Source organism: Macadamia integrifolia, chromosome 8, assembly GCF_013358625.1.
Source record: "Macadamia integrifolia cultivar HAES 741 chromosome 8, SCU_Mint_v3, whole genome shotgun sequence".
Lineage (NCBI taxonomy): Eukaryota > Viridiplantae > Streptophyta > Magnoliopsida > Proteales > Proteaceae > Macadamia > Macadamia integrifolia.
Window position 1 is genome coordinate 11,461,739 of NC_056564.1, and position 12,625 is coordinate 11,474,363.

Genomic DNA, 12,625 nt, shown 5'->3' on the forward strand with positions numbered 1-12,625 from the left:
GCTTTATTCTTTGGTTAATATCATGCTTCTAATTTGTTCACTTGCTTAGAAGCATTATATGAACAAATTTGATGTCTATATTGAGTATTGAGTCAAAAATCAAAACTACAGAGTAATCTTCTAAGGAATATTAGAGGCAAAGAAGAGAAAAATTAAAAAATTTTGGCTCTTTGATGAAAAACACTGCAACAATGAGCCCAGTTTGTGGAAACATTTCCTTGAATTCTTGCCAATCTCTCATAATGATCGATTGGTTCCATTTGGTCAGCATTGGTTAATAGTGAGGCACAGCTGAATTTTGAAGAGCCATTACCCTGCTTTTTTCATTTCATTTTTGGATGAATATGTATACCCAACCATTTTTCTGGTTCCTATGATGATATAAAGCTTTCACCATGCAACTCGCAAAGAAGGCAAGGTTATGGGACTTCGTAATGACAACCCATGTCAAGACATGCTTGTTCCACAATTTTCAGGCACCTCGCATATGACAGAGATGGTTTTTCTTTTCTTTTCTTTTTTTTTTTTTTTTTTTTTTTTTTTTAACTTTTTCATGGACTAGAACACTGTCATTCCCTGCACAATTACATGTTGGATTTAATAAATCTAGCTTTGTTTTCCTCAATGCTGTCACTTGGCCTCTAGCCATGGAATAGAATCCAGGAATTGGATCATCTAAATCAACTCAAAGATCTGTGTGGTACATGCTCACCTTTATTTCATTTCAAATATATCACCTTCTTTATTTTAGATGAGTATGACCTCTTTAGATCTTGTATCCTTCCAAATATGAAAGTTCATTTTGTAAAAATTGCTTATCCTAGCTATTATCAGAACTACAAGAGAATTTCTGATTTGGTACATATTTTATACTTTAATCTGTATCATCCAACATGCTAGTTGAAATCATTTCAGTATGGCACACTGAAGGAAGGTGGGTGGATGAAATTCCAAGATTCTTCTGGCATTAAGCTCCCTCATGTCCCGTTTTGTTATTTCCCACAACCTTTGCTGGATCAGAGCTTTCCATTTGATGAGCCAAGTCATAAGTTGCATGGACACCAACAAACACATAGTAAACCAGCATTACGATTGTGCAGATCCCGAACCTCACAAAAGCCTGGGATCCAAGAGAACCCATCAGGAACAGGTTTGTTGCTATCGACAAGGATGGAAGCCAAGGAACAAGAGGAACTCCCCAGACTTTGGGCGTCCGCTGCTGAGGCAAAAGCAATGAAAGCCCCAACGTCCCAAAAAACCAGAATGGAACGGTTATGTGTAGCCAAGCCATCCATTAGGCCTTAACCCCAATAAGCTGAAGTACCCATTGAGGAAGCAATAATGATCAACAAAAAGGCCACCAGCTTCAAGAGGTTTTTTTGAGGAGTAACTCCTCTCACATAGTATCTCCTCACTAGAAGTGCGATTTCCATCATCGCAAAAACAAAGTGTGCTGATGGATAATAAGGTTGACAGGACACTTAAGCTGGAGAAGAAAGCAATACAGGAACTTAAAGTGGTGATCAGCATAGCGTGCATGGCCAAGTGACCCCACCAAGAGAACAGTAGTCATTCCCTTAAGTGCACCTAGAGCTACAAAATACTTCGCCCATTTCATACCTACACTCTGACCTGCAACAGAGAAGGCTGCATTTGTGTCTATATTTGTATAATTCTGCATCATAGGTAGTGACAGGGCCATCAAGCGGTAAATTACTGTGATTATTGACATGGATCCAAGCAGACCCAATGGAATATCTCTCGATGGGTTTTTGGTTTCTTCGGCCATGTTGGCAACGTAATTGAATCCACCATAGGTGAAATACACGATTGCAGCTTCTTGGAAGACTCCTTGTGCCCCGTAAGGAAAGAAGGGTGTCATGTTGGAAGTCTTGGCATGAATGAATCCTGCAATTATCAGAAACAGTATCAACACAGTGTTTATTGCTGATGCAATCCAATTGAAGTATGATGTCTTCTTAGTGCTTATCATTGCAAGCGTTGCAGCGATAATCAGTACTGCTACTGCAATTGGGTCCAAGAGGTTGAAATTATTTGCTAGATAAGGTGCTTGTATCCTTAAAGAATTGGGGGAAAGGTTCAAAAGTGTTGCAAAATAAGAAGTCCAAGGCCTGGCTACAGCTGCAGTACTAAGAATGCTCTCCAAGAGCATGTTTCCTGCAGCTATGAAAGCAACAAAATCACCTAATTCCACTCTCAGGTAAGCAAACGATCCCCCGGCTACCGGAATTTCTATAGCAAATTCTGTAGAGCAGAAGACAGAGAGCATTGCTGAAAAACCTGAAGCAATATAGGACGGTACTATGGCAGGGCCAGCATGATCATGTGCTTCTTGGCCTGTTAGTACAAAGATACCAGCACCAACAACAGCACCAAACCCAAACCATGTGATATCCCACCAGTTGAGGCACCTTTTCATGTCATTCTCGTTTTGTTTCCAGAGCGCCCCGATCTCGTTGGCATCATCAGATCGGGTGGTGAGTCAGTCCTTGAACCGAAAACATGTTTGTGAAAGTGCTGATTTATAGTTGTGCCAGTTTTCAAAGGATTGTTCAGGAAAGAAATCTTGCTTGCTCCACCTGCAATAGCTCCTTGGCTGGATATCATCATTGCCCAATCCATTAGCTGAACCCATGAGAGAGTGTTTTGATCTATCTGATCTTCAATTCAGTTTTTGGCTCAGCATATAGTGGAAGCAAGCAACTACTGATTGAAGTGAAGTCCTAAAATTTCAATGTTACTTTATATAGAATCTTCTCTGACCTATTGATATTTTTTTTATCAATTGTTGAATTTTACTATGATTGAAGTCCACAAGGAAAGATTCTGATTAAACTAATCATCAAGAAAAAAATAGGAGACTTTGCAAGATGCTAGTATGCAAAATGCCTTAATACTCATTTGGAAGAAAAACTGAACCAGTATGCAAAATGCCTTAAGACTCCTTTGCCTCCTGGGAAAAATAGCTTATTTATGGCATAGTTTCCTAGGCGCTGGTAAGGCAACGCCTTAGCAGCACCTAGGCGCTGATGCGGTCTAGAAATGGTAAGGCAGTGCTCCGCCTTATGTGAAGTGGCGCCTTATGGGTTTTTTTTTTTTAAACACATTTTAAAATTACTTGATGAAGATTCCAAATATAGATTTTTTATTGGTAGGTGTATGGTTTTGATAACACTTGAGATGTATGGGATTAACTTTACTCCACCAAATATAACCAAAACAAACAAAACAAAAACCCGATTCACAAATAGGGTTGGATTTTGTCAAGGGTTTTAAAAAATGACTTTGAGAAGGAATCAAGGAACAAGGAAGAACCATTGATCCAGGAAACCATTTTGCTCCGGTAGCGGTGAGCTTCATTCTTCTTTGACAGGAATAGAAATATAGTGGATGACCTTAGGGCTTAGGCACTCATTTTGGCATCATAGAGGTAAGCATAATAAATACTTGTATTTTTTTATGTCTTCTTTTCTTTATATTTATAATTTTGTTTTATAATTATACATTTATATTATATGTTAATATGTTATGATGATTGATGATTAATGATTGATGATTGATGATTGATGATTGATGATTGACGATTGACGATTGATGATTGAATATTGATGATTGATGATTGATGATTGATGATTGATGAAGATGAACATAGTTTATTCACTTTACTGATTTGTTTTCTTGATGAATATCTTACATTGGTATGAATATGAACCTTTAATATATATTTAACATATGAGTAATAGGATTCAACTAGGATTTGAGTCAAATAGATTGGTTTTATAAAAAATTACACATGAACGCTTTAATCGATAAGGCGACACTTTATGCCCGTTTTATCGCTAAGGCGCTCTGAAAGACTCTCAAACGCCTCCGTCACCTTACCGCCTTAAAAACTATTTTATGGCACTAGTATATATCCACTACATGGAAGCTTAGTTGAAGCTCAAATTGGTTGATATTTCTTGAGATTTTTTGTTCTTTTATATATGCAAGAAGGTTCAAATAGGATAGGCAATTGTATTGGACACAGTCCATTCGGATACCGATTCAATCGGAGTTGGTTTGAAACCTAGAAACTCCTTTTGAATGCATGGATCGATTCGAATCGATAGAAATTAGTATGAGCTCGGCCGATTCCCCATTTTTTTAACACAGAAAATGTTAAGAGATAACAAAGGAAAGGGAATAAGAAAAATTATAAATAGCCAAGAACTGCTGACTAAGTTTTTCTCATTGAGAAGAAACAACAGTCAGCATTTTTGGAATACATGAGTCATGTTACTCATGATATAAGCATAAAGCATCAATGCGTTGATGATATGAAGTTTTTGCTTGGGTGATGGGTATTGCTATGTCACTCTTCAAGAGCAGTTGGTGGTGGTGTTGACATGCTTCATTGTAAAATCTATAGGCTTTGATTGTTGGGTTTTATATCTTATATTTTGTAGTGGTATATATAATTACCATTAGGTTTGTATATGTTTTGATCAGGTTATGGATCCATTTATGTACGAAGTTTATAATTTTTAGGGTTTCCTATATGTTCTCTGTGAAAAGCCTGGAACACAAGCATGGAAGATCACTTTGTGAGGTAAGGAGTGGGTGGAGAGTTTTTCTGGCTTGGAAGAGAATCTCTGATTCTTTCTAGTGGATGTAGACTGTCAAACAAACATTAAATTCCTTTGTTTGCTCGATTTCTTCCGTGCTGTTGCGCATTTGTTCTCAACAAATTTAGATACGGTACAAGATAAGGGCATATATAATTTGGTATAAAAATTGAAAATAACACCCATGGATGAAGAAGATTGAGAAAACTCCTCCTATGCAATATTGCAAGAATGAATTCTTATCCTCTGAGTTCAGTTGTTTTAAGGTTTCTTAGGTAACTTCTACTAACATCAATATTGGCTGAGAGAAACAACCCCTAAGCAATATTTTATAAGATTTAACACAGATTTGGTAATGGTACCTCACAAATCCTGTGCCATCAATTCATGGCCTAATAAGAGATTCAGATGGCATTGTAATTCAAACATTTTCCTGCTTTATTGGCAACCCTACAACACCTAAAGATGAATTACAGGCTATTTGACATGCTCTTCAAATTGCATGGCAAAGAAATCTTACTGTCTTTTGTTCTCTACATACCGTCTCTTTTGAGAATCCTAAACAATGATGTACAGTACAGGACTGTACCAGACCCCGTAGAATACAAACTACTTCCTTTACTGAGGCCTTTAGGGCTACTTTCATGTATATATTTTCATTAATCTTCCTTATTTTAATGCCCCTTCCCACTCACTGCTCCCCACCACCCCCCCCCCCAAAAAAAAAAAATAAAATAAAATAAAGAGGACTGTTAACTGAAGAGATCATGCCGACCAAGGTCAACAGTATAGTTTTAGTTTAAACACACTTATACACTGCGAAACAACAGAGATGGATGCCGCTGAACCATAGTTGTCAAGGTAAACTAAGGGACTAGATGGGGTCTAGACCAAGGTGATGCCTTGGCAACTATGAGTGAACTATTGTAAGGTTCATATATTCCCTACTGAAAATCATAGACCCATGGACCAAGAACAAAGTATCACATGAAAACCAGAATAATATACATATACTAGATGCAGAAAATCATGTTATTAACTGATGCAGTGACCAAGAAAAGAGTCTCACATTAAAAATCCAGAATTGTACAGTTCAAAACTTCATATGCTTTCCTTCTGTGGACATCAAATATCTCACATCCCCAATAATGAGAGGGATGTGATGCCATTAAACCCCAGAAAGGTTTCATACATTCCCTGCTTAAACTTACCATGACACATACCGACCATGGACCAAGAAAACATGCTACACAAGAACCCATAAGGAAATTCATACATTCCATGCTAAAAAATAATGAGGACAATGTCATAATGACAACTTATTAATAAGCCTGGTCTCACATTGCAATTTCTACACAATGGAATAGGAAGGAAGTTCCTGTTAAAATTGAAAACAAGACAGGATGGCAATGGATAACTACTCCACAGGCAACGATTTGACTGGTCAAGGTTGAAAAGTCCCGCATAATTCTACTGAAAAGGAACTCAAATTTTGTATCGATGATCTCCCCAGGTGGAAACCACTGAATCATGGTTTGGACTTTGGATCTTGAGCCTATTGAAGATGCTTGATGTTGCTTATAAGTGTTGTAATGCAGTGAACCAATCAACAAGTTTCTATACAAAGGTCGAAAGGTTTTCTTGCTACAGAACAGGAATGTAGAAAATCATCAACTTTTGCTCAATAAAAGTTTCAGCTGTCCAATTAAAGATTCACAGGGAAGAGAGATGATTCCCTAGTGAATTTCCCATTTAAAGGAACAGACAAAAGTTTAAAAGACTACTCACTGAATAAAGATATTCAATTATTTTCTGATTAAAATGAAGTCCGCTCACCTGCGTCAACTTAATCCAAGAACAAAATGATCGCTCAAATCAACACCTTGAGAATTCCACAATCAAAGCTACAGGAAAATATAGAAAAGAAGCTTTCTTTAATTATGAAGACAAATTACTTGGATGAATGCATGCTACTCCAAGGGAATTTAGTAGTCCCAGTATTGGTATCACCAAAAGCACCACGACCACCACGTCTTCCCTGCTTGCTTGGTTGCTTCTCAGGCTTAAATCTGCTGTTGTCGCCGATGCCATCAAGCCAATGAGATTTCACTTCCTTTTCCTCAACAATGCTTGACTTTGACTGCTTATTCATTCTTTGCCTCTCCTCCTCAATTATGCGCATCGGAAAGAGATCAGGAGAGATGGATAATGGATTCTTTAGGGTTACATAGGCTTTCTTGTAATCTGGTTTTGCAATCAGGAGTCCACCTCTCTTCTTCTTCTTCCCTTCCATGTTTAGGGTTTGGACCTTCTCAACTTCAAAGCCATACAATGATTCAAGAACTCTCTTAATTTCGATCTTTTTGTACCCATAGAGGAAAAAAGAGAAGCATCAATAATATATAAATATATTTTAAAAGTGAGTTCAAATATAAGCGGAAAACCATTGATAGCACATTAGATCACCTTTGAAGCTGAAGGGATAGTTTTGAGTGCAATTTCTTTGATGTTGCTGAAAGTTGATGGCATGAGAAGCTTAATAGGGAGATTAGCAAAATGAATGACCCGTCTTCCCAACCTGCTGCCCATGTTGCTTCCTTTTTTGTTGATGATCTGACTACTGCATATGAGAGTTCTTGGTAAGTGTTATATGGGACACTAATATGACACATTTTGCATATTAGAAGCATACTGATTGAGATTGAGATTATGGTTTTTCACTTGCCAATGTGGATGTCTCAAAGAGTCAAACCCCCCAACTTAAAAGACTAAGCAAAAGCAAGTAAGGCTCTGAACTATAACAATTCTGTTTTTTAAACTTGATTCTGGGTCTGGCACACTTTTTCACATTTCTGTTTTTCTAAGATGACATGTCTTAAATGCTGTATGGTAACCCAAAAAAAAAAAAAAGGATTTTGTAACCTGGAAGGAACAGAAACATGTATGGTTCGCACTTAACATAATCGTTTCTGTTAGAAACCAATGTTTACATAAAATGCCATCTTCACCATGAGTGCCAATTCCTTAGATAATACAATACAAAGTTTTTATCTAATTCTTTGGATAACACAATAAATAAGCCAATTAAAAAATTTAATAATATAAGAAAAGAATCATCAAAAGAACAGAAATTTAGCTCTAGGTATGCTAAATTAACATGAATTGAATCAAAAGAAGAGCATGTGTGAAGGTAACTTTATAATTTGAGATCTTTAGTGTATTGCCATTATTAAATAATCCATTAAACATAGAGAAACAGATGTAATCTCAAACCAAACAGCCAGAAGAATGCTCTTCAAGCACTAAGAGATGCCTCTGCCTCTCAGGTATTGAGGTCATTCAACATTCCTTAGACCTCATGGTTGTTTTTCCCCACTAGGGAATTATTTAATAATTAATGAGGTACTCATATTTCCCTACAGGATGCTTTCAGACTTGGCAAAAAAAGCAAAACAAGAAGCTCCAGCTGACTGTTTTGATCAATTTCTGGAGTTTCATCACCAAATGGTGCAAGCAGTGACTGACATGGAGTTAATTCAAGCAGCTCCATGTAGTGAAATGGTTGAAGCCACTCCTGGTCTGATTAGAAACAGAGGAATAAAGACCCTCGCTGCATCCATAGATTACGAAGGCATGGCTCTTGCTAATGAAACTCTCTCCAGAGTACTCATGAACAGTAGCTTCAATGCAGAGAAAACGAAGGAGAAGATACTCATGAACAGTAGCTTCAATGCAGAGAAAACGAAGGAGAAGAAGAATAAAACCGACCTCTGAATAAATCGATTGATGCCATTGTCGCTGAGGTGAAGCTCAAGCGACAATTATGAGCACCAGAAAGTGAGAGACCCTACAATCGACAGAAACAGCGTATTTTGCTCCTCTTTGATAGGATCTTAGCTACCCCTGGGAAGCCTTTCTTGAATGAGGATACCAGAGAGAGAGAAACAGAGAGGCTGTGGGACAAAGAACATCTGGTTGCATTGAGGTCTTTCAGAGCAGGAAACGGAGAGAGGCTACCGATTTAGACCCTAATTCCATACTTGCCTAAATCGAACAAACATTCAAGCATAAAAAACATAAAAATCGATGCCTAAAATACCCTAAAATCGAACAAGATCGCATCCTACCGAAGCCTAAAATCGAGAGAGAGAGTCAACTTACCTTCGTGCACAGAGGAACCTCGACCTCGACCTCGACCTCGACCTCTCTCTCGCTGGAACAACAGTAAAGCTGAAAACTACAAGAAAAATTAGCAGAGAGAGGGAGAGAAAGAGAGAGGGACCGATCGCATCACCTCGCCAACGGCAGATAAAAGACGATGAAAGAAGTGGGAGATCTTGCTCTCATTTCCTCTGCTTCTCTTCCCTGGTCGTGTTCTAAGAGAAAAGTGTGTAATAGGGTTCACAACACCCTTGAATTCAAAGGATTGTTATGTTTTGAGCTTAAATTTCGGTTTTACCCCTCCTACTTAAGTGAGTCACTTGTTGATTCTGCGCCTTTTGCTCAGAATTGATTTTGAGTGTGAGGAATTTGGTTTTTCGGATCATTTAAAAAATCGAAAGAAGTTAAACCGGACTTATCATTCCGGTTTTACCTTATTTCTGTTCCAAAAAAACGGAAAAACAACGTAATCTATTTTTTAGAAACTACACCCAATATAACCAATTCTAATCTAAGTAACCTTCATATTCTCATAAGTACAATTAAACAGAAATGATGACTCATACACGAGATATTTCTCTGGAAAATATTACCTGAAATGGACTAACAATAACCTGCTACTGCAATCACCGTGGCAACAACCTTTTCCACCACAAGTGGGAAGAGGAAAGGGGAACAGGAAGCAAGTAAATCTCACTTGATGTTCGCCTTCGTCACCGGCCGCTAGGAAGGAAGACGGAGAAGCAAGGGTCAAGGGTTTCCACTCTCAGCCTACAGTCTCAGACGAAACGAAGAAGAAAATGTTTGGGGTTTTCTATTTGACTTATTTGGTTTTATGTTTTTAATTTTTTTTTTCTTCAAAATGTATAAATATGTATTATATACACATTATTTGCTTATAATACTGGTGCTTGTAGAATACCCATATAAAATTGATCTTTTAGGGCTCGTTTGACAACGTTTCTGCCGTTTATGTTTCAAGAAACGGAAGAAACATAAATTTCCGTTTCTAGAAATAGAAAATGAATTGAAGGTGTTTGATAAGTTATGTTTCTAGAAGTCGATAGTAACCAGTGAAATAATGGTCACAAGTCGTTTCCAGAAACGGCGAAACAAGTTCTTGAACCATAAATAGGTAGAAATTTCTATTTCTATTTCTAGAAACAAGTAAAACGAAACAGTTTTATCAAATGTTTTTTGTTCCGTTTCTGCCGTTTCTAAATGCTTTTCTTGAAACGTTATCAAATGGGCCCTTAGATTGATATGGTAAAGTGTGACTTTTGATTGAAACGTTTGGATGCAATAAGGATACGTATATTTTATACACGGATTTACTAGCTATGACCAAGATTGAACTTCAAAACATTGGCCTTGGATGGAAAGAAATTAGGTCCGTCATGAATACTTGTCAAGGTTTTAAAACGCATGATTGGTCTCAATTGATTCAGAATGGTATCAGTTGCGGTGTCTGAACAACCCTAATGGATTCGATCCAATTTTTAAAACCATGATCCTCTAGATTTTGAGAGGCAAAATTCGATCTAACCATTATAAAAGTGTTCTCTAATGATTATTTTATACATAAATGAAGGGGAAAAGAACATTCCCTGATAGGGCAGTCCCTATGCATTGGGGATTACACATGGGCATCAATAGGGGTAGGGTTTTTTGTATTTCATAGGGGTGAGGGTATTATTTTGTCGATCTTTGTGTCTAGGTGCATGGTTGTGCCTTTTGCCAACATTAGATTGTAACTAATGTTGGGTTTAAGAACAACCCTTAACACATGGCATAATGGCTAGAGCCCCAAGAAGTTGGGGACCCCTAAGTTTAAAGTACAATCAAAGTATTTAATGATACATAACATGTAATGTAATCCATATTTTTAATAAATAATTGAGGAAGTTACATTCCCCTCCCTTGGACAATTGGACATAACATCACCAGTCATTAATGGGACGTTTGAAAGAATCTTCAAACTCTGAGGGAGGGGATTGGCATTGATGAAAGTACGTGAAGGAAAACTACTATTAGGCCATAGTCCAAGGGGAGGAGAATGTAATTTCCTCTAAATAATTTAACGAAAAATCAACATGAGGATTTAAGCTCAAACAATCTTTTATTTACATAAGAGACACTTTAGTCCACACGATATCGCCAAGTAAACCAATTCCCACTTCATTGCCTTTGGATTCCTTTCATTCTCGATGTGTATTATATCAATATTATTATTAGTGGATACCAATACCTAAAACCCTAATGTGATAAATTGGTCGAGGTAGATTCATTTTGGACTGATTTTGTATGGAAACTAGGACTACGGTATTTTTAAGTCGATTCTGACCTAGATTTAGAGTTGGATCAGAATTTTCATTGGGGTTGGGGTTCCACGTGAAAGTAATGATCTTACAATTGATGTGAGTACCCTAAAGTCGTGAAAACTCATAAGGATTTTGACACCCTCTTTTTAATTATTGGGAGAAACCTTGCCAATTTAGCGTAGAGAATACCTAGACACAACCCTGAGAAAAGAGGCCAAGGGGCCGCATAGGCATATAATCATCCAATTAGAAAAACAAAAGGGATTCTTAAGGACACACATAGTTGGCTACTTTCATGGAGGCTATGTTAGAAACTAGAAACTCAGGCCAGAGGATCCCTCAAACTTGTGAAGAAAATGTGGCATTTTGGTTTTGATGTTAACGGTCATGTTTTTTGAATTTATTCGGCTATGATGGAATATTCAAGAGTTTAGAAAGACATACTCAAAACTTACAAGTTTAGAGGATGTTACATTTTCAATGGTCACTATGAACATATTGGATCAAAATTCCAGAAAAATCCTCTCCACTGGTTATCCATTAATTTCCCCCTCAATTACTAGATAATAGATAGCTTAAATTTTTTCCGAAGTTTTTCCCTTGGTTTCCGGTACAAATTTTGCCACAAACAGAAAAGGTTATTGCAAAAACTCCACCATAGAAAAAAAAAAAAAAAAAAAAATATATATATATATATATAGCCTGAAAAGGGAAAACCAAACAAGCCTGAAATATATTGTTAAATATTGGGAATATTTAAAACATATTTTTCTGCTGATATTGAAGAACTCATTCCCATGAAGAGCTCTAGTTCAGGAAAAAAATTGAAGATGTAAGAAACAGTCTAAGAACCAACCATGTGTCGACATGTCAACAAGGAATATTGACCAAATATCGCCGACCCGAGTGGATCATATGATGCCTCCACTATTATCCTGGTTAACTTTTTTAAGAGGTAAACACCAAGGGGTAGTAGAAAATCATGTATTCCACAAGTGATGGGGAAACATTAGTTAATATACTGAATTAACCTCTCAAGTTGAAAGAAAACATATAATTCACCAATGTATGGCAATAACAAGAACTAACAATATGAGGGGAAGCAAATAGACCCAATAACCTAGTTTACTTAATTTGCTGGCCTTAGGGTTTAAAGCCTTTTTCTGTTCCCTGGTTGAAGTCTTTATCACATTCACTAATTTTAGAAATCATTTGCTTTCAATCTCTTCTACCCCATGAACTAAAGAGTTCAAAATAAAACCCTAACTAAACGGGGTGGTTGAACATGTGGATTGGGGAATTCCATTGAAATCACTCAGAAGTCTTCATAACTGAAATGTGAATTTTGGAGACTTTCTCTGACTATGGAGAATAGCCATGGTTTTCCTGCTCAGATCACAAACATTAGATTTTTTGAAACCATAATACAGGATGTACTGAGGTTCTATAGCCAACATCATAGTTAACAGCAGGCACAGGGAGGAAGGAGAGTAATACCAGCTTCGCGGAAAGATT

The 12,625-nt window shown here is 37.2% G+C and overlaps 1 protein-coding gene and 1 pseudogene across 3 annotated transcripts; both read right to left on the reverse strand.

Moving 5' to 3' along the window:
* Nucleotides 1-800: 800 nt before the first annotated feature.
* LOC122087556 lies at nt 801-2,906 on the reverse strand (annotated as a pseudogene).
* Nucleotides 2,907-6,411: 3,505 nt separating this feature from the next.
* Nucleotides 6,412-9,049, reverse strand: LOC122085816. Of its 3 annotated transcripts, none has more exons than XM_042654407.1 (3): nt 8,790-9,049; nt 7,095-7,245; nt 6,412-6,987 (listed from the first exon to the last, which is right to left on the reverse strand). In XM_042654407.1, exons 2-3 carry the CDS (start codon nt 7,215-7,217, stop codon nt 6,580-6,582), a joined length of 531 nt encoding a protein of 176 aa, XP_042510341.1. In that variant the 5' UTR covers nt 7,218-7,245; nt 8,790-9,049; the 3' UTR covers nt 6,412-6,579. The 3 variants fall into 3 exon arrangements, with proteins under 3 accessions (XP_042510341.1, XP_042510339.1, XP_042510340.1); XM_042654405.1 differs by having other exon boundaries at nt 7,095-7,248; nt 8,790-9,048; XM_042654406.1 differs by lacking the exon at nt 8,790-9,049 and adding an exon at nt 7,354-7,499 and having other exon boundaries at nt 7,095-7,248.
* Nucleotides 9,050-12,625: the final 3,576 nt, after the last annotated feature.